The 23,513-nt window shown below is 41.8% G+C and overlaps 1 protein-coding gene across 1 annotated transcript in view; it reads left to right on the top strand.

The window, feature by feature from the left end:
• The window catches only part of LOC128741031 (uncharacterized), a 160,341-nt gene that overhangs the window by 102,856 nt on the left and 33,972 nt on the right, over window positions 1-23,513 (top strand). Inside the window, exons 8-10 of the mRNA XM_053836607.1 lie at window positions 36-191; window positions 367-495; window positions 562-699. Coding sequence (XP_053692582.1) covers window positions 36-191; window positions 367-495; window positions 562-699 — 423 coding nt within the window. The remainder of the gene's footprint in view (window positions 1-35; window positions 192-366; window positions 496-561; window positions 700-23,513) is intronic.

Below are 23,513 nucleotides of genomic sequence, written 5' to 3'. Positions count from 1 at the left end.
ACGATATATACATGCATAATTTAATTTTCAATTAGTGCCGCCCGCAATCGTGGAATCGCTGACGAGCAACGACATGGTGGTCCGGGAGGGTACCAACGTGACGCTGACGTGCAAGGCGAAGGGTTTCCCGGAGCCGTACGTGATGTGGCGCCGCGAGGACGGTGACGAGATGGCCATCGGCGGCGAAAACGGTAAGCGTCGGCTCGATTAATTACAATTACGAAAGAAACACCATTCCGCCTTTCCCCGAAACCGATTACCACCGCCTTGAGTGGCAGCCGGGAGCTAATTTATAGAGTTTGTGATTTTATTTCGTTGTTTCTTTTCTTCCGCTCCTGCTACCGGGGATTCGCATCGCAATCGCAGTGAATGTCGTCGACGGTGAAGTGCTTCACATCACCAAAGTCAGTCGGCTGCACATGGCAGCCTATCTGTGTGTGGCGTCGAATGGCGTGCCGCCATCCATCAGCAAACGGGTGCAGCTGAGGGTACAATGTAAGTGACTTCCCGTTATATTAGCGAAACTTTTAAAGCCAATGAAATCTCTTAATTCTCTTTCAGTCCCTCCGATGCTGTCAATCCCTAACCAACTGGAAGGAGCCTATCTCGGCCAGGACGTCATCCTCGAATGCCACACGGAGGCCTATCCGGCGTCCATTAACTACTGGACGACGGAGCGGGGTGACATGATCATTTCCGGTAAGTTTTCCGCCAAACTTTTCCCATTTCGAAACGACAGGCAGTCAAACAAACAAATCAAACATCCGCTCCAATAAATCAGGGCGACAGCTCTGTCACTGGATGGTGTGTCATCGTAATCTGAAACTCAACCCAGTGCCACCACCATTACCATCCCACCGCCCACCACCCAACACCACAAAACCGAGACATGGATAGATCACAGAAACTGCGATACGGTCCGGTTAGTGATGAGGCGTCACTCATTTAACACCGATCAAGCAGCAATCAATGGGACTTAACTCAATTTAGTGAATTAGTTACAAGTGAGCAGACACGGACATCTCGGAAGGCAAGAGAAAACCGAATTCACAGTTAATTCAATGGCGAATTGGCATCCTCTCGGGCATCCTGTAGCGGGAGATCCCGTACCTGGCGAAGCGGAAAACCGCTCGTAACCGAATTGATGGGGTTTGGCCGCCGCCGCCGGTACGGGGCGAAGGGAGGAACGGCTTTCGAAATAAATCATTGCGATGGCTTTGAAGTGTGCTTCGCAGTGAGTGAGTTTTTTCTCCTCCTTCTCCTCCACCACGGAGTTGACTTCGGACGAGAAAGTTCGAAACGAAACAACATGCGAATGTAACACGACGTTTAATGAAATTGACTTTCAAATTGTTCCATTTCATTTTAAACTCTGGAAAGCTGTGCAAACTTGGTGGGAAAGTATCTGCACAGTTTGTATTTGGTACATAGTGAAATAATTTACGATATTTTTTTTAGATTAAATATTATTTATTTTATTACTAGAGGACCCGGCGCGCGTTGCTACGCCATTCGATAAAACTAAAGATTTGCTTGGTCGTATTCATGTAACGTGGATCTGTCTTTTTGACAAACTAAATTATACTGCAATTTACTACTCCAGAAGAAGCGAACCAGTGGCTGAAAACCTCTGAAATAAATGAAAAAGTACTAATCCAAACTAACAACTTAAGTTTTATTACCGGTAAACGACATGAAAGGAAAGTTTCCAACAGAGTCGCAAAAATTTAATTTATTTATGTTACTTTTCACCTGGCCTTATCCGTCCACATGATGTAGAGAATATAATGAAACATATGTAGCATTATGAACATTATTCCGAAAATTCAATGGACACGTTCATGTGTTTCGAGTAACAATTTGCATGAATCCAGTTAACCTTTATAATAACTCAGGTTATTAATAGTTATAATAATATATCATACAGAAAGCGCAAAAAGACGATTGTTCTAGAGCAACCGTTGATCTGATTAAAGTAAAAACATGTACACTTGTTGCGGTAGCTTTTGACTTATCTATTTTATTTGTAAAAATTAATATTTATATAGCTGCTAAAGTTATTCTTCTGGAACATTTATTTATGTACTAGCTGACCCGACAAACTTCGTATTGCCACAAATTAACCTGTGTTGTACATAAATCATGAATCTCGGATGATCTTTGTCACAATCTCGAGTTTTGCAAGCCCCCCTGTGGGCGGCGCTTCCGACGGCGGGTCACCGGCAACACTCGCGACCGTTTCGTCCTGAATGATCTAGTGTTACTATAGATAGTTTTTGTGGCCTTGTATTGACTAATGTTTTATGGAAGAGTCTCGAATTTCTCGAGTTCGATTAGTTTTTGAGTTTTGCAAAAATTTTTGTTTTATTTGTATGAGAGTCCATATCCCCCTACCACAGGGGTGGGAGGTCTCTAACTATCGTAAAATGAATTCAATACTCCAAAATCTCCCACATGCCAAATTTGGTTCCATTTGATTGATTAGTTCTCGAGATAAGAGGAAATTTGCATTTCATTTGTATGGAAGCCCACCCTCTTAAAGGGGAGATGGGCCATAACTCGCTCTCTAAAGAAGAGAGGGGTCTCAATTCACCATAGAAAAAAATCTTGCGTCCAAAACCACTTACATGTCAAATTTGGTTCCATTTGCTTGATTAGTTCTAGAGTTATGAGGAAATTTGTATTTCGTTTGTATGAGAGCCCCCCCTCTTAAAAAGGTAAGGGGTCCTAATTCATCATAGAAAAAATGGTTGCCTCCAAAAACACCCACATGCCCAATATGGTTCCATTTGCTTGATTAGTTCTCGAATTATGAGGAAATTTGTATTTCATTTGTGTAGAAGCACCCCCTCTTAAAGTTGGGAGGGGTCCCAATTCACCATAGAAAATATTTTTGCCTCCAGAAACCTCCACATGCCAAATTTGGTTCTATTTGCTTGATTAGTTCTCGAGTTATGAGGAAATTTGAATTTCATTTGTATAGGAGCCCCCCCTTCTAAAGTGTGTAGGGGTTCCAATTCATCATAGAAAAAAATTTTGTCTCCAAAACCACCCACGTGCCAAATTTGGTTCCATTTGCTTGATTAGTTCTCGAGTTATTAGGAAATTTGTATTTCGTTTGTATAGGAGCCCCCCCTCTTAAAATTGGGAGGGGTCCTAATTCATCATAAAAAATATTCTTGCCCTCGAAAACTTTCACATGCCAAATTTGGTTTCATTTGCTTGATTAGCTCTCGAGTTATGAGAAAATTTGTATTTCATTTGTATAGGAGCCCCCCCTCCTAAAGTGAGGAGGGGTCCCAGTTCATCATAGAAAATATTTTTGTCTCCAAAAACACCCACGTGTCAAATTTGGCTCCATTTGCTTGATTATTTCTCGAGTTATGAGGAAATTTGTATTTCGTTTGTATAGGAGGGGCTCCTATACAACATCCCTCTTAAAGTGGGGAGGGGTTCTAATTCACCATAGAAAATATTCATGCCCTAGAAAACTTTCACATGCCAAATTTGGTTCCATTTGCTTGATTAATTCTCGAGTTATGAGGAAATTTGCATTTCATTTGTATAGGAGCCCCTCTTCCTAAAGTGGGGAGGAGTCCCAATTCATGACAGAAAAAAATTTTGTCTCCGAAAACATCCACGTGCCAAATTTTGTTCCATTTGCTTGATTAGTTCTCGAGTTATGAGGAAAATTGTATTTCGTTTGCATAGGAGCCCCCCCTCTTAAAGTGGGGAGGCGTCCTTATTCACCATAGAAAATATTCTTGCCCTCGAAAACTTTCACATGCCAAATTTTGTTCCATTTGCTTGATTAGTTCTTCAGTTATGAGGAAATTTGTGTTTCATGTGTATAGGATCCCCCCCTCCTAAAACGGGGAGGGGTCCCAATTCATCATAGAAAAAATTTTTGTCTCCAAAAACACCCACATGTCAAATTTGGTTCCATTTGCTTAATTACTTCTCGAGTTATGAGGAAAATGGTGTTTCTTTGGTACAGGAGCCCCCCCTCTTAAAGTGGGGAGGGGTCCTAATTTACTATAGAAAATATTCTTGTCCTCAAAAACTTTCACATGCCAAATTTGGTTCCATTTGCTTGATTAGTTCTCGAGTTATGAGGAAATTTGTGTTTCATTTGTATGGGGGCCCCCCCTCTTAGTGGGGGGAGGGATTTCTAACCATCACTAAAACCTTTTCTGGCCCCAAAAAACCTCTACATGCATATTTGCATGCCGATTGGTTCAGTAGTTTTCGATTCTATAAGGAACATACGGACAGACAGACAGACAGACAGACAGACAGACAGACAGACAGACAGACAGAAATCCTTCTTTATAGGTATAGATTTACGAATGGCGTGATATGCTGAATTGTGGAATTTAATTCCCTTGAATTGAATTGTTAAATATAGCTTTATTATTAGCTATTACGTTTGTCTACAATTACAATTAGTTTTATATACATATAGAAATTTTCAAATCGGATAATTATTAAATATTGATGAAATTGTCGGCTCAAACCTGTAAGCTAATGTTGATAAATCTCCACTAGACGATTGGATTTACCGCATAATCCAAAATTTCTTGTACTGATTTGACTCAAACACACTTAACTTCTGATCCGTACAATTTAAATTCACTAAAAAGTGATTGCTACAAGCATTTTGTTGAAATTACGCCACTGACTTTATTTTTAAAATAACCCCTCCTGCAAATTTTCTTGACGATCGGTTCAGTAGTTTTTGCATCTAATAGAGAGTTTCGAGTTTATCACGCTTTCTACCCGAAAATCCTATAACCTACATAGTCGTCTATAGCCGACAGACAGAAATTGCCATTTATATAATACTAGCTGTAACCCCCGCGCGTTGCCTCGCGTCTAATTGTGAGCGAATTGGTGGTACGCTATGTAACGCTAACGCTATGTAACTCTATGAGGTGCAACTACGTTACTTTTGCTCGTCTTGAATGTAGTCTGGTATGATTGGTTTGAGTCTTTGCTTAATGTGGGCGATTATTACCACGAAAATACATATCGCGCCCCTCGTTTTGGCGACAGACATAAGCCTATTATAATTATGATGATATTTCGATTATTTTGTATAAGTATTATAAAAGCTACCAACAGCTTTAATCATCATTCGTGACCGTTTGAATTCATTATGCTGTCCGGGAAACTGATACCAATTAATACCAATTTTACTATCGGTTGGTTGTTCTCCTTTCATATACGGCCCGTTCAAATTACTGCAAAAGAATATGTTTAATTCAATACCAATGGATAACATGAATAATGCGCGTGGTGTACCTAGATCCACAGCTGTTATACCACCAAGCTCCTTTAAATCGGTCTGCACAATTAATACTGCTTCCATCATTGTCGTTATCAAAAGTCGAAAACATCTGGTAGCGGTGGTAGCGAAGTGAATTTCCAGCAGTTCCAATGTAGTTTCCCAAACTGCTCAAAACATATTTCGTCTCTGCTCCTCCTACTATAAATCGGTCATACTGCGCCGTGGCAACTATCCCATCAACATCCTCCAGTATAATATGCAGTTTGTGAGGTTTTGCGTTCGTCAGTTCATGAATTCTTTTCAGGCCCAACCAGAACTCTCCGCGAAGATCTCCGAAGCCGGCCTCGTATTCCTTCCAACCTTTAAAAAAATCAACCGAGCCATCATACCGATTTTGAATCACTAACCAACCGCCGCCATTGTATTCCTGTTCGCAATAAACTTCATAAACACTTCCCAGCACCTGTGGCTGAATGCGGTACAGCCCTGATCGATTATTCGATATTTCCGCGCACGTTTGGGGGGGAACTAAGATTTTAACAAGAATTTCAATTCGTTGTACAGTTTTCTCTAAACCTTCGATTTTGGAATTGAGCTTTTGCATACTAAAAATGGAGTAAAAAAATGCGATGCTTCAAAATGCAATTGGTAATTTTTACTTACTTGAACTGAATGGAATCCAAACCAGCAACGGCTAGTTCGTATCCAAACGGTGAATAAGAAATACTTTCATTGCTTTCTGCAGTGGAAGTATTGATTATTGCGGCGACTGCAACTAGCACTGGGAACAGCACGAATCTTGCCACCATATTGAGCAGTTGGCCGTTAAGCACTGACATTGGACTCGCACATCCATCCTATTTAAGAGGAGACCAAATTTCTAAACATAGTACTGCGTTGAAAAAGCATAAAGAACTGCTAGGAAAATAGATTGGTTCAAAATGTGGTTTCCTGTAGAGCCATAAAAGAACAGCATCTATTGAGAAGGTACTTTTTTAACAACTAGGATAACATAGAGGATAAATTTAAGAATTACGTTGCTGATTACAGCATTGACCGCCAAAGAGAAATATGTTGCCAAACTATTTACATTGAACCAGTCTAATTGATAACATGAGACTCGTTCAACTTATTCACAAGTTGCATAGCAAAAAAAAAGAGTTGATGATAAGCAACATAATAATTTGCAACCGCACACATGATTTCACTTTCTTTCTTCGCTGATGAAATTGGTGGCGGTTTCTTATCAACTGTATGCCACTTATTAGTCACTGTAACTGTGGGATATTTAAAAAAAGACGTGACTCAACTTGAACATGATTGAACCAAAGAATGAGTTACTTTATTGGCCTACAAGCACAGTTTGCTCGTTTATTGCTAAAAATCCTCATCTTGCACCTGCCCGCAGCGACTGTTAGTGTCGCTTCCTGTATTTTCCTGATCGACGAAATTTCGTTCGGGTTGGGTTTTTAGTGTCACTGCTGAATACAATTCGGAAAGCATTTACAAAGCAGGGACATTTTTTAGAACTTATGACTAATACAAGTACTAGCTAGTACTAAGCCTTTGTGGATGCAAATATTTTATGATGCCAATATAGTTCACTTCCCGCTTTCTCATATACATACCTCGTAAAAGACTTAACCCTCTTGTTCCCAACCCTGCCAATTAGCGGGCTTCAGGAAAATCGTTATAAATCTACTATGCTTATTCGTTTTATGTTGATATCCACCCATACCTTCTCATTATAGTCTAATCTAACTATTCGAGTGGTTTGTTTGTTTTATTAAGTTAATTTGAAACAGATATTTCGTGCGAAACATGAAAAATGCCAGAAAACAGAGAAAAAAGTATTTTGCACTGCAGAGTGAAATTCAAATTGTTGTAAATTGCTTGTTTTTTTGGAATAAATGAACAAACAAATTATTGGTGAGTAGCTGATAAGTTGTACTTCATGGTAAAAAAGGAAATTTGCCAGAAAGAAGTTTAGGACCTGATCGATTTTTATCAAGGCTCTGACCCCGCCAATTGGCGGTGGTGCGAAAAATGTTAGACTGAATACTGGGGAAGTTTCGATCTGCGGCTAAAAATATATTGGGTTTAGTTTGTGGCAGTGGGATTCCAACCCACAATTTCTCGATTAGTACTCGAGTGTTTTACGCATTTAAACTATACCACACCCATGTATTAATTAACTAGATCTGAGACTAATTAATACAACAGAAGAGGATCTCTAAAAAAACCTCGAAAAAGTTGTAAATAATATTGTTGCTAACAAAACCCTCTATCTTTTCGAGTGCCAACGCTTATAGGATGCAAGTTTGGCGCTATTTATGACATATCCTCCAAAATTCGTTTTACCAGTGCATCTTTAAAAGTAATCTGTTTTGTCAACTGTAGAATTTGATATTCACGAAAAAAATTGGAATGAGTTCGGTTTGCTGTACACTCGGAGGCATGAATGCACGCAGTAGCACTGAAACCCTGAAGAAGACTAAAATATAGTGTCGAAACGTTGGAAAGTTGATTAAATCTAGCTTACTTGTTTATTATCCAGTAGCGTAAGATTTATATCTTTTCAGCTTAACGGCGATCGATGCAGAGGAGGTATACAACAGCGTTGAGCTTTCCGCATTATTGTGCTATCAAGCCATCACCCTGCAGATCGCATTGGAAAATAAATCCCACTGCTGACGGCGGTTGCTGACATTTTCTGACCATCCGATACTCTGACCATCCAAAACAAGTCCAATCAATCCACGTTCCAAGTCCAAGTCCAATCCGCAACACGTTCTAAATAGATCAGCATTCATCAATGTGACTAATTCGCGTGCACAGGGACCACGTCGGCCGACGTAGAGTTGTACATCATCGGCGTAATTCTAAACTGAGCAGTATTTTAACACAGTCGGTAAATCATTGATATGACAGCAGAATAGTAGAGGGCCGAGTATTGTGCCTTGAGGAACGCCAGATTGTACTTCCACACTACGGGAACTGCGATCACCACAAAACACTGTCTGTCTTCTTTCGCACCAGGTACGATTCTATCAGGCGCTCGACAACAGAAGAGAAGTTGAATTAAGTACATAGCTTGGTTAGTAGTTTGCTATGCGGAATGGTAACGCAAGCCTTCGAAAAATCGATCACCAGCAGTATACTAGCACCTTTCATATCAACAATTGCTCCTAGATCATCGTACACTCTTAGAAATGCGGTTTTGAGGCTCTGTCCTCTACGGAAACCAGCCTGATAGTCCGTAAGCAAGCAATTACCTTCTATGTAGGATGTCATTTGCTGTTTGAGAAGCTTCTCAAAAGCCTTTGACAAAGCGCAGAGAATGTTTATTGGTCCCAGATTAGTGATACCGTTCAAGTGTGCTTTTTTCTTTAGCGGTATAGCTTTTGCGTATTTCCAGGAGTCAGGGAAGGTTGAACGATCGATAAACATATATTAATAAATATGAATTGTGCAGTACAACTAACGGTAAGATGATCTTCACAAAATTAGTTGGTAAATCGTTCATCCCTACGGCGTTAGACCTAATGTCCCAGATTGCATTCACGACTTCCCTGTAACGTACTTGTTGAAAAGAGAAACTGTGCAACAATGTTGGTGCCGAACTCTCTGGTGTTTGTCTGCGGTGAGTAATGTTCGTAAAATTAGCTAAGAAGGTACGATTCATTGCATCTGGGCCGAACTCGCAGGATGTCGACTCCCAAGACTCTTCACTCGCTGCCATAGCGTTTTCGACGTAGGTCTGCTATCTAGAAAACACCCATCATAGAAAAATGTAGGATGCTCGCAGCTCGATCTTTTCCTAACCACTAGAAACGAAAAGGTCACTGTTGTAATTTTAACAAACTAACAGGTGTGGTTTGTTCTTGTGAGTTTCGAAATTAAAGCTTTAGGTAATTGCCGATCAACTATCATCAACCGATCAACTTTCATAATTTGATCAAACCCCGTCAAGCGCCTAGCGGGGTAAAAGTGCGATCCACGGACGGGGCAAAAGTGCGATTCATGGACGAAGCAAAAATGTATAGTTATTATATACAGTTTCAGGCACGATACTGTAGATACTAGAAGTGGAAGATCTGCAGAAAACTGAGTGCTTTACAGATGCTGGCCGAAGGAAAACAGTGTCTTTCCGTTGGTGAAACAAAAAAAAACGTTTGGTAAAGGTTCGATCTGACAGAGGCTGCAGTACGCCAGCGGAAAATAGGAAAGGTGCAAATTGGGAATATTCCATACCGAAACACTTTTGCCCCGCAGTATTCGCACTTTGGCCCCGCTAATGGGGTAAAAGTGCGATTCGGCACCTAATAAGAAATCGAATTTGTTTTGCATAACATTATTACTCAACATGATTTATAGTTGAATGTGAAGATATTGAGTTATTTTTTTTTTTTTTTTTTTTTTTTTTTTTGTGGGGTGTTGAGGTGGAGCTGCCTGGCAGCTTGATTTTCAAGGCTCAACCCAAAAACTAAATTTTAACTTATATCTTGCAGAGCAGTACTCCAGACGGACTAGCCTATGTTGGCCGGTTGAACACTGGTTGGCCAGTACTGTCTTTAGATAGGTTTCGAAAATAAAATAAGTTTACTGTAGTGCGATGTAGTTGTGCATGGTGGCTGAATATGAGTCTGAAGACGAGTGATAAGGTCAGATGAGTAGGTACGTCACGTCGAACGTTTCTCCTTTCTTAACTAAGAAACAAGTCGGGAAACGGATTTGAATTTGGTAATGCCTCATCAATTTTAAGATACTTTGTAGGATTTCAGAATTTTTAAATCTTGTCTTTTTGAGTCTTTAGAGGTAATGTCACCCACTAAAATATTGTTCTACTAACATCCTGCGCATATCTCCATCAACAGTGTACATACTTGATATGTGCATAATGGCAGTATATGCATTGCATTCACGTAAATCTAAACTTTGTTCGCTTAATACTTCTGAAAACTTTAATAAAACTCAATTGATTGACAAATGTATTAATGAATTTTTGAGTTACTGTCGACCAATCTAACACCCGCTTCTAGGCAAATTTTCATTTAGTATGCAACTATGTTATGTTTTTCGCTAAAGAAATAATAATAAACTTAGTAATATTTAAACCTATTAGAAAACATTATAAATTATGAATATCACTGGTTCGCTTACCTTTCTCTTGCCTTTTTCTTTGTTAGCTTTACCTGGATTCTCTGTAGCCCATCACAACACCTGAATCAGTTATTGGTCCATATTATTGTTGTTATCATGTTGTTCCAGATTCTTTTCTTGTTCAGGTCGTGTTAGTTTGTCGACATTTACTTGGTCTTCCAGCGAAAACAAACTGAAAAAAGAAAAAAAGACGAAAACCCCTTGGGCAACTGCCCTGGATAGATTAAAATTCGCGATTCAGGCAAGCCAAGTCAAAGGTAATATCTTTGTGATTAACCTTACCAAAAGCCTTGAATCAATAGAAAATAGATATATGTATATAAATTAAGATTCGTAAATCGAAAATCGAATCTTCAAACGTCTTGCTATTATTTTGAACGTTCTGCCAAATAAATTGATTCAAAAATCCTTTTGGTAGGCTTCACCACATTTGGCATCACTAGTGTGCATCTTTCATTTGTGTAAAGATACAGATCAGCCCTGGGACCTGGTTGCAGTTAAGCAATCCTCAAGGTTATGCCATGCCCAGGGAATGTGAAGATATTGAGTTATTGCATCAATATAGAATATATTTTATTGTTGTGCTTCTTTATATTTCATGAAAATTGATGACAACCCTACTCTTACGCTCGCTCCGGGCAGAAAACGGCAGCTCTAATGATTAAACAATACATTTCACCCCGGCGCAAAAAAAATCCCTACCTACGAGCAGGCAATATGATACCCCGCATTGCCTGACGACATGAAGCTCTCATGTTCGAATCATAAATATATCGTTTTCAAAGCGCGTTCGAAGCGCCAACACGCGTGTCCAACAACGCGCGTCTATTGTGCACGCGCCAAGCTGTCAGGCAGATTGCATAACTTCACACATTACCGCATTAAATGGTATATCTTTCATCTCTCACCTTACCTGGGTGTCTAGCATTGCTGAAACTGAAACAACATCGATGAGGTAGGCGTGCAGTGCATATGTGTGATGAGATGAGAGCCGAATCCCCATCAGCAGCAGCCGTGGATGACGGCGAACGAGGCTGACGTCAACCGGCGGCGACGTCAACATGCTGATACAGGACATCAAAGGCGTTGCTGTCCCGCGCCCAACCCCGAACCGAACCGATTACCAACCTAGTCTACGACCGGAGCGACAATTTGCTGCTATCTGATACCCTCAGCGGCTCAGAACCCATCAAACGCGTACGGTTTTCCACTCGCTGAAGGATGATACGGTCGGTAATCGGAAACCTCGCTGCTCGGTTGAGTAATTCAATAAACGCTGTTAAGAAATAAGCGGAAATATCATAAATCACCGAATTTGACGAGCAATTTGCCAGATATCAAAATGTCACCACTGTTCTGATAACGCTCAATCAATGTCTAGGTTAAAGACTTAATCGCCACTACTCTGTTGCAATCGGCTTTGTTACAGCCCAGCAAAGAGTAACTATTGCAAAGGCAGGCAGGCAAACGAGCGAATTCCGATATCAAAGAGATTGGCCGCAATGGCAGATGACACAGACAAAAGGCACGCGTGAAGCAACGACGGACGGCAGAAAATGGAAAAGCAGAAGCATCCCGGATTCGACCGGATGCAGAGAGATCGATGCTTTGATGAAAACGGGGCCGTTATTTGAGCTATTCGGATGATTGGAAAGCGAAACGGGATAGTTGCTTTGTAGTGCTATTTAGTACTAAAATTGCATCACAGTGTTACCACGGGACAACGGGAATGCGATTCGGTATTGAAATGTCAAAATTCCAGCGCTCTGCTATGCTCGATCCCGAGCGCTGGCTAACATTGATGTGATTGTATGGCAAACATGGAATTTCAATTGGTCCCCCGAGTGACAACCAGCGGAATTTTATTTGGGATGATATGCGCTGTGGTTTTATTTCAATGCATAATCAGGTTCTTTTTTGATCTGGGTATTGAAAATGGCGTGTCTTCAAGTTAGAACCTTCCGTTATCTAAACATGATTGCGACAAGGGTGCTAAAATGACCGAATGTTTCCGATTCAGTTGGTTGTCAGTTGGAAAGACAAAGGTTAACCATAAACATTTTATATTTCGAATTAAACAACGTTTGATTTGACAGAAGAGATTCGCCCAAAGATACTTCACATTTGCGTCACAACTGCCGTCCGGGGCGGCTAATAGGACTCAAAGCGCCCGCAATTGTTTTCAATTCGGTCAAAGTCACACCGGATCTGATCCACTCAAGTGAAAACTGTGGAAGTCAATCAAAATTTATTCAACTTCTTTATTTATTATCGGCTCCACAGTCGATGGTTTTCCGCTTTGTCCCCGAAGTTCACCATTTTCCAATCCCAGCAGCAGCAGCACAGTTCGGGGACTGTGACAGGCCGGACAAAACGACGGTGCCAGCCAGGAGACGCAGCAAAGTTTTTCCTTCCCACTTTGGTGTCGCGTTGTTTCGGCGTTTTATGGTTGACCGGCATTTTCCGGCCGCTGATGATTGTCGCTTTGTCCGTGGGAGGGAAATAGCATTTTAAAATCACTTTAGAAAGTTAGACCGCGATGGGACGAGAACGAGGACGAGAGAGTGCCGGTGTCTGCCGTGACAGAAGTGAAAACAGTAGCGATAAGCCATGTCAATGGAATATTATTTGTCGGCTGTGATTTTAACGGAGATGATCGTTAGACTTCCGTATAGCTAAATATTTATTTCAATATTTTTTGTTGAATAAAATTAACAAACCCAAACGGGAGAAGAGCCTATACAGTTATGCTAAATTTAAAGCCCCACAAATGGCGGCAAACTGCAGTTTTCCCACAAAATCGATAAACGGATTTATCTATGTAAACATTTCATTTACCGTAATTAAATCAGTTCGCTATTTGCATGTAGCAGCTTGTACTCGAGTCATGTTTTTCGAGAACCGCAGCAGCTGCACCGCTTACCGCATTGCTTCCCGTCCCCGTCTTCCACGCTCCGTACCACCGAACGTATCATGTCGCTTTTCGCAGTGAAATTATTATTATGCATTCCCACGCGTTGCATTCATTGCTGCACTGTCCCGTTCTGATACAATCGTTCACTGCACGCTGTTAGTCATCGGTCGGTTTATTATCTCAGCATAAGCCGACTGGTTGAAAATTGAATCAACTTTGAAAAGGAGGAAAAAGCAGCATACTTTTGACGGTTTAGGAATGATACCGTGGGTGTCCACCCTCGGTAGGAGTGGAAATGTTTTTTGAAAGCTTTAATGTTGTTCCTCAAAGCACACACAATTTGGCGCTGCCATTGAGTAATCAATGAATAACAAAAATGGCAAAATTTGTTTGAAACGCATTGACCAGACCAATTTTTTTTTTGGGTTGTGCAATGGCAGGTCTCGGTTGTCGGTCAAGAAAATTAAACTAGCCTTGAAATTGAATTCGAAATTTGATATTAAGTAGGATTTCAAGTTAGATATGAAATTGGGAGTTTCTTCCACTGTGATAGTAACAGGTTGGAGGATTGGCTGTTCAGTCTTTAAATGCAGTGGACGGTTTGCTTTTATTTTACGCCAACGTTTCGATCTTTGGTTTAGATCTTCTTCAGGGCTTCTAGAATGTGTCTTTATTAGTTAATCTTTGGTAATTTGTGTGTGACTTACAAAGTTTAAACCGTCTTTGTCCAGTAACTTTTAGCCTATAGTGTTGTCTGAGAAATTTTAGACTCTTTCATAAAACATTAGTCAATAACAAGACCACCAAAAATTATAATAGTAACATTAGATGATTAGAGATCACCTCTATATAGGTTTATTTATTTTCCTAGATCTACTATTTATTTACCTCTATTACTTTTCTTCAGTTGGGTCACCCCTGCGAAATGGTACTTTCCACGAAAAGATTTTCCGTGAAATGGTACATCCCGCGTAAGATTTTTCGCGAAATGGTATTCTGCGAAACTCTATATTCCGCGTTATGGGCAACCGAGAATTGGTGTTCCGCAAAATGGTATTCGGCGAAATGGTTTGTAATGATGGCGAATATTTAAATGCTATCCGCTTTTTTTTATCAGGCTAAGCAATGTGGAAATTTGTTTTCTTCTTTAATGTGAGGAAAATTTGTATATTAAAACACCCATGAACTCCTCAGAAACTTGCAAAACTCGAGATTGTCCGTATCCGAGAATCACGGTTTATGTACAACACATTTCAATTTGTGGCAATACGAAGTTTGTCGGGTCAGCTAATATATATTTAAAAGTGAAGGTATGGTTGTATGTTTCGTCATAACTCCAGAACACCTTAACCGTACTGCACCAAATTTGGCACATATTCTTCTTGACATAAGGCGACATCCATTTAGTACGTCACGAAAATTTTGATCATAATCAACCCCCTACCCCCCTGCTCATGTCACATTTCGCAGGGCTGATGGATTGCCAAAGAGGCAATCCAAAAAACTGATTTTAGTGACTAAATGAACAGATATAGTGACCAAAAAGTGACCAAACAGATTCAAACAAAAAGTGACTGAAAAGTGACCTAATGAAGCAAATTTTAAGTTTGAAATTTGATGCCAAAAGAATGAATTTTTGTAGGAATTTCAATGATCTTCAAAGTACGCATCTGTTTCTGTCAGTTCTGGGCAAATAAAGGGTACTACTTTTCTCGATCAATATCACTGAAATCCGCAAGATAAAACGATCTTTTTTCGCCATGAGAAAGCTGTTTTCATGTGGAATCCGATGGCAGGATGTTAAATTGCAACAATAAACATCTCGGTTAGTATCGCGAAAATCAAATTAGGATTTTCTTCATTTGGACAAATCTACAAAAATCAACCAAGTCGTCATCGTCAGCATAGGGTCGAGGTAGCGCTAGCGATGTTCCTAGCAGTCGTTTCCATTCGACTCGATCTTCGGCCACTCGTTGCCAATTTCCCGGCGTCTCAGAAGGCGCAAGTTGCTTTTATTTCGAACGATCTTCGCACATCAGGCCTCTGGATCTACCTCACTAGCATCAGGATATATCTTCATCTATGATCCCGAATCCCTGTTTCTGTTTGGCGCTGGTACCATCGGCGAAGGTGTTCTAATTTGGAGATCCAAGTGTGAAGCTACCAAACCCGAATAATGTAACGCTGGAAGCGATTAAAGAAATCTGCAGTTTCCGCATTATCTTCGCCGATATGATGCACCACGTCTCGCAGGCATGCAATAGAACGTATTTTTACGTTTGAATTGAAAAAACTCGTGCAGTTGGGATTTTCTGATATGGAGCTTTGTGATATTGTCCACACAATACTGGGTCAGCTTTCTGCATCTCGGCTAAAATACAGTCTATCTTTGAGATTTGGTGGACTTCAGACATTTGATTGCTACTTCAATTTTAGCTAATGACGGCTGAAAGTTGACGCGGTTGATGCAACGTACTGCGGGTGTTCAAATTGTTCACCCCAACAGTTAAACTGATCCGTACGATTGCTCAGTAGGTTTGTGCCATGCTCTAAAAATAATCTCAATTGTCAGTGATGTTACTGCAAAGCGCAAAAGTTCCAGAACTTTTGCTTATAAAATGTTTGCTCAGCAGCCCAAAAAGCGACAATTTTGTTTCATCTTTCTTTTCTGCCGGAGCACTTCAGAATACATGCTTTTAGGATAACGATGCAAATCGTTTCAGTCCGTTTAAATGCCTGTCCGATATTCACTTTGGGATATAGAACAAAGAGTCTCTAGTCTCTAGTGTGTGAAGAAAAAATTAGCTCTGCTAGTTGTGCTCTTTCTGCACAAGATAACATGTCTGGTTCGTGCCGCTCAATGTATCCTTCAATGATCATCCTGCAGGTTTCATCTGAAACTCTGCCGGTGACTGCAACAATGGCTCCAAACTAACCCGAATCTTATTTGCACTGATTTGTGAAGAGACGTACTCCCAAATTTTTCGCGAACCCTTTACAGAATGTCGATTACCTGGAAAATCAGGGATAACCTGGAATTTTGAAGGAAATTTGTTTCAACCTGGAAAACTAAGGGAATGCCAGAGAATTTCATTTGAAGTCAGGAATTTTCAGCAATGGAAGAAAATATACCGGAAAACCGGATGGCCGCTTTAAAGCAGGCAACGTTTCTCAACAACGGCTGGATTTGATCGATTTTGGTTTCAATTGAAAGAGCTCACAGCCTGATTGATAATTATTAATATTTTATGGATTCTTTGATATTGATCGGATATTTAGTTGCGGATAAAAATCTATTTATTTTGTATGGAAAATGGCATAAAAACCCAGGCTGGTGTAACGTTTGCATTAAAAAAATTGGACAGCCTGTCTCAGTTGGGATTCATACAAACATACGCCGACTGGCTTGTTAGATCAACGTCGTACCTCGAATCCAACTGGGAGGTGGCATCCCCATCTTGTACAGTTATAGTCTTGTACCGATTAGGAATATGCGTTTTGCATATCAACATAACGTATGCATTAATAAATGGACTTTTTTCGGATGGTGATAAGGAAACTAAGACAGCTAATTGAGTTTGATAAATTTTCCATCGAAAGTAATTATATCAGCTTACTTGCAAAAAAATTTTACAGCTCTATCAGTCGAACTCTAACCGTGATGGTGAAGTGGAGCTACTCCATTCAGAAGTGTGCGCGTTCGAAGAACGGTACACGGAAAGAAATCTGATTCCGATACCATGAATAAAGTCATGAAATCATGAAGCTTGAATTGCTGTCAAATCATGACTGAACTGCCATATCAGGCACCACAAAATCATGGATAATAGTTCATGATCTTGCGATGCGTTTTACTGTAAGAAGTTCGTGATATCATGATTATTATTCATAGTGTATTTTCATAAAACATAAGCTAGAAACCTGAAATCATGAGTCATTTTGCTCATTTTGGAGAATAAATTTCTACTCGTGTATACCTCGCCGCGTCGATATCGTGCGGCACTTTGTGGACGCCGGATACGCCCGTTCCGGCATCTGCAACACCTTGGCGCTATTGAACTACAATCACAGCATCGAAAGAAAGCCCGGTTCCGGCGGCCGATGACCCTGAGCGACAAGAAGCTCCAAAGATTGCTAAAGAGGAAGACCGAGGGAAAAGTGGCTACATCGCTACGTGCTTTTGGTCGGTGCAACTGGCCAAACAGTGAAAAGATACCTGGCGAACATGGATATACATGTCAGGAAGCGGCACTCCCGTCCACTGGTCTCGGAGCTGCAGACAATGACGCAGCGGCAGCGACTGAATATGATGGTCAATACGATTTTCCCGGCGAATCGCAACATGGCGGTGGTGATAGACGACGAGACCTATCTCACCCTGGATGACAACGACTGGCAGGGCACTTCGTATTTTACTTCCGCCACGAAGGAAGTGAACTCCGAGGTGAAGTTCGTTTCCCAAAAGTTCCCCAAGAAGGCTCTACGGTGCCTGGCAATCAGTGGGTAAGGGATGTTGAAGCCGCTCTTCTTTCACTCCGGACTGACCGTGAACGGGAAAATTTATAGTACTAAGTGCCCGCCGGAAGTTGCGTCTGGCCGGATCTGAGGTTGGTCCACTACTCAAAGCGATCGGGGGAGAAGATTGAGCGGCGGAATATCGAAGCTGCGTCCCATCGAGAATTTCTGGGCAAACCTGAAGCGTAAGGTCTAACAATTTTGTCGCGAAAACTGAGGAGGAATTGATATATAAAACGAAGAAAGAACTCAAACACATGCCTACACGCGTGTTTTCGTCCGCCATGACGAATGTTCCGGTTAACTGCCGCAAGACCGCTCGCAAGATCGTAGAATTTTTTTGCAAGTAAGCTAATATAATAACCTTCCATGGGAAATTTATCAAACTCAATTAGCTGTCTTAATTTCTTTTTTCATCCCGAAATAAGTCCATTTTTTAATGCATACGTTATGCTGACATGCGAAACGCATAAGTCGGTGCAAGACTATGACTGTACAAGATTGGGATACCACCTTCCTGTTGGCTTCGAGGTACGATGTAGGTCCAACAAGCCAGTTTTCGGATGTTTGTATGATTCTCAGCTGGGAGAGGCTTTTAGAGTCAAAAGGAAGGCTGCGAAGCCTGTTGAACTAAAACAGAAGTCAAGTTTCGATAACGGAATGTAACATCTAGGCTTTGCTTTGCTTTCCTTAAAAGAATACTTTCTTTGCGGTCAATATAGCCAGATTCTTGAACCAATCTTCTATGTTCTGGGAACAAGCATTCAGTTGGTAATGGAAGTTGATATTTAGAAAAAGACCGGCGCTTAAAACTGGCAAATTTTGCATCCAGGTTTTTGTTCTGATATCGATCACTAGTGAAACCCTATGTTCAATCCAATTTCGGAGGACAGACCATTTCAGCATCAAAATCCGACACTTTTACTAAAATAATTACAATACATTAATTTCTCGAGTGACGTCTACTTTAACGCGCTCGAGCTCGAGATACGATAGTAGTCAAACGAACAAACGTTAGTAGTCTAACTTCAAGAATTTTGATTCTGTGGAACAAATATTACCTCGTATTTTAATAACAAATCGAGCTGTCCACTTTCATGAATTTCAATGAGTATTATATCATTTGAAGTAAATTTCAAGTTGAAAAGTTGTAACTTCCCACATAGAGATTTCACATGAAAAGATTAATTGAATTTGATATTGTAAAATGAATGGTTTGTTAGACCAGCATCGTACCTCGAAGCTAACTGGGTGGCCAGTAAGTTAGTTAGTTGTTTTCGAGCAACATCTCGTAATTTTCTGAAACAAAATCTTATAAAAACTTTTGACTGAGCTTGTTTGTTTCAATTTGGCGTAAAGATATTTGTTATCTTGCAATTTTCTATAATCTTGATATTTGACTTGCGATGTGGGTTTTGCATGGAAAATAGTTTAGCTGCAAAAAAGTGACTTTAGTGACCATTTGTGGAAAAACGGCTTTGTACTGACCAGCACTAAAAAGTGACTCGCTATCAGCCCTGATTTCGTCACATGTTTATGACCCCCCTGAGAAAGTACGTCACGTCATAGCAACTTCCCCGCCCTCCATTATCAATATAATTCAAGCCATCTAGTTAGCTTCGGGGTACGATGCTGGCCTAACAAGCCAGTCGTCGTATGTTCAAATCTTGGCTGGAAGGTGCTGCTATAGCTGTCAGTGAGATCCTCGAACTAGCCCCGTGATTGTCCTGTACTCTAATAGCCGGCTGCGAAGTCTATCGATAAAGAAGGGAGCGGATATGTGAAAAAAATGCTTTATTTTTTCTGTTATAGGAATTTTCAGAGAGCCAACAGATGCATAAGGCAGAAAGGGGAGCTGGCTGAGAGAGATACAACCAGGGGGGAGGGACAAGGAATGTGAATATGAATGTCTTCTTCTTCTTGTTCTTCAGCATAGAGCCGGGGTGGCTCGTGCTATTTCAAGCACTCGTCTCCATTCAACTCGGTCTTGGGCCACTCGTCGCCAATTTCCTAGTCGTCTCAGAAGTCGCAAATCACTTTCGATCTGGTCGAGCCATCGTGCACGTTGGGCCCCCTTATTCCTGGTGCCGGTGAGGTTGTTGAAGAGGATTATTTTCATCGCACTGTCGTCCGGCATCCTTACGACGTGTCCGGTCCACCGTAGCCTGCTAATTTTCGCTAGATGTACGATGGAAGTCTCCCCAAGCAGTGCCTGTAGCACGTGTCTCCGCCACTCTCCGCTTTCAGTTTGTACTCCGCCAAATATCGTCCGCAGCACTTTCCGCTCAAACACGGCAAGGGCGCGTATGTCCTCCGTGAGCAGCATCACCGCTCCAGGGTCCATAAAGAACTACCGGTCTAATAAGGGTTTTGTACATTGTTAGCTTTGTGCACTAGCGATCCCAAATACACGAACTCCTCTTCCACCTTGTGTAATATGTGTATGTCCCCTGTGAATATACATTCATATGTATATTCCGCAATAACTCCGGAACGCTTGGACGATTCTTCTTCAAACTTGACACACATGTTTTTTTGACACAGAAAAATCAGCGCAGGGTGATTGACAAAAGGGGAGGCGGTCTCGTTCAAGGAGGAGGAGGATGGGCTTTCTGAAAGAGTGGAATAAGGTGGCCATTAACAAGGGGGAGGTTCAAAAACGTAAGATGTACAAGTGGCTGAGAGACGAAGAGGCCACGAGTAAAATCAGCACAGCCGTGGGTATGAACGTCCCGTTGAGAACTTAACCCTTCTTTATCAACAGATTCGCAGCCGGTTATTAGAGTACAGGACAATTTCGGGGTTAGTGCAAAGATCCCGCTGACTGTAAAGCAGCACCTCCCAGCCGAGATTCGAACATGCGACTACTGGCTTGTTAGGCCAGCATCGTATACCCTGAGGCTAACTGGGCGGTTAAGATCGGGCAATCAGCTAGTTTAACAAAAAACTTATAATATCGGAACTAATTTTGGATCAACTTGCACTTGAAACGTAATTTAAAATTGAACTGGAAGTTAGACATTAAGCTGAACTTCAAAAATTGTACTTGAATTTGAACTTGAATTTTGACATCAAATTAAACATGAAATTTGACTTAAAATTGAGCTTTAAATTGGACTTAACCTTGAATATGAAATTTTACTTAAAATTGGGCGTGAAATCCGATCAGAAATCGGACTAAAAATTGCACAAGAAATTAAACTTAAATAGAAACTTGAAATTGGAAATTTTTAGTTGACGGAAAATTTTAGTTGACGTAGAACTTGAAATTGAACTTAAAATTTGTTTTGAGACTGGATCTCCTTCTTATCTATCTCTGTTGCAATCCGAATCCCAGTCCCAGTCCCAGTCCCAGTCCCAGTCCCAGTTCCAGTCCCAGTCCCAGTCCCAGTCCCAGTCCCAGTCCCAGTCCCAGTCCCAGTCCCAGTCCCAGTCCCAGTCCCAGTCCCAGTCCCAGTCCCAGTCCCAGTCCCAGTCCCAGTCCCAGTCCCAGTCCCAGTCCCAGTCCCAGTCCCAGTCCCAGTCCCAGTCCCAGTCCCAGTTCCAGTCCCAGTCACAGTCACAGTCCCAGTTCCAGTTCCAGTCCCAGTTCCAGTCCCCGTCCCAGTCGTTGTTTCTGTCCCTGTCCCTTTTCTTGTCTATGTCCCTATCACTATCCCTGTCTGTGACCCAGTCCCAGTTCTTTCCCTGTCCCTGTCTCATTTCAGTGTTATTTACATTGTTCAATTATTGTTCAATTGTAAAACATACAATTATTGTTCAATTTTTTTTTTAGTTGACGTAGAACTTGAAATTGAACTTAAAATTTGTTTTGAGACTGGATCTCCTTCTTATCTATCTCTGTTGCAATCCGAATCCCAGTCCCAGTCCCAGTCCCAGTCCCAGCCCCAGTCCCAGTCCTAGTCCCAGTCCCAGTCCCAGTCCCAGTCCCAGTCCCAGTCCCAGTCCCAGTCCCAGTCCCAGTCCCAGTCCCAGTCCCAGTCCCAGTCCCAGTCCCAGTCCCAGTCCCAGTCCCAGTCCCAGTCCCAGTCCCAGTCCCAGTCCCAGTCCCAGTCCCAGTCCCAGTCCCAGTCCCAGTCCCAGTCCCAGTCCCAGTCCCAGTCCCAGTCACAGTCACAGTCCCAGTTCCAGTTCCAGTCCCAGTTCCAGTCCCCGTCCCAGTCGTTGTTTCTGTCCCTGTCCCTTTTCTTGTCTATGTCCCTATCACTATCCCTGTCTGTGACCCAGTCCCAGTTCTTTCCCTGTCCCTGTCTCATTTCAGTGTTATTTACATTGTTCAATTATTGTTCAATTGTAAAACATACAATTATTGTTCAATTTTTTTTTTAGTTGACGTAGAACTTGAAATTGAACTTAAAATTTGTTTTGAGACTGGATCTCCTTCTTATCTATCTCTGTTGCAATCCGAATCCCAGTCCCAGTCCCAGTCCCAGTCCCAGTCCCAGTCCTAGTCCCAGTCCCAGTCCCAGTCCCAGTCCCAGTCCCAGTCCCAGTCCCAGTCCCAGTCCCAGTCCCAGTCCCAGTCCCAGTCCCAGTCCCAGTCCCAGTCCCAGTCCCAGTCCCAGTCCCAGTCCCAGTCCCAGTCCCAGTCCCAGTCCCAGTCCCAGTCCCAGTCCCAGTCCCAGTCCCAGTCCCAGTCCCAGTCCCAGTCCCAGTCCCAGTCCCAGTCCCAGTCCCAGTCCCAGTCCCAGTCCCAGTCCCAGTCCCAGTCCCAGTCCCAGTCCCAGTCCCAGTCCCAGTCCCAGTCCCAGTCCCAGTCCCAGTCCCAGTCCCAGTCCCAGTCCCAGTCCCAGTCCCAGTCCCAGTCCCAGTCCCAGTCCCAGTCCCAGTCCCAGTCCCAGTCCCAGTCCCAGTCCCAGTCCCAGTCCCAGTCCCAGTCCCAGTCCCAGTCCCAGTCCCAGTCCCAGTCACAGTCACAGTCCCAGTTCCAGTTCCAGTTCCAGTCCCAGTTCCAGTCCCCGTCCCAGTCGTTGTTTCTGTCCCTGTCCCTTTTCTTGTCTACGTCCCTATCACTATCCCTGTCTGTGACCCAGTCCCAGTTCTTTCCCTGTCCCTGTCTCATTTCAGTGTTATTTACATTGTTCAATTATTGTTCAATTGTAAAACATACAATTATTGTTCAATTTTTTTTTTCAACATAATTTGCCACTGACAGAAGGCCACTAAACTACCAGGAATAGCGTTTAGTATGCTGCAATTTGGAACTATAATCAAAATAAATGGAAACAGGGATGGTTTTAAAACCTAAAAATTTTATTTTTAAATTTTATTTGAAACCTATCACGACTAGAGAAACATCATAAAACATTCAAGCATTACATTTCACTGGCAATGGATTAGCAAAAGTTAATCTTCTCCAGAGAATAATAAAAAAGTGTCAACACAAAACCACGCTCGAGCTGCGATCTGAAACAGTCTGACAGCTTCGAGTGCACACTAGAGCGCCCAATTTAAACGATAATCCATCAATTTAATCTTACAATTTTAACTGTATCCGGACGACGAACAGTATCAGCCGGTTGAGTTAATAAATAACACATCATTCAGCAGCCGGCTTCGGAAAATTGGCCACTCGCTCGCAGTTGTTTGCAAGCCGCCAGAATCTGCTGCCAATTGGCAATTCTGAAAATG

Source organism: Sabethes cyaneus, chromosome 3, assembly GCF_943734655.1.
Source record: "Sabethes cyaneus chromosome 3, idSabCyanKW18_F2, whole genome shotgun sequence".
Classification (NCBI taxonomy): Eukaryota; Metazoa; Arthropoda; class Insecta; order Diptera; family Culicidae; genus Sabethes; species Sabethes cyaneus.
This window is presented reverse-complemented; position numbering and strand designations above follow the sequence as displayed.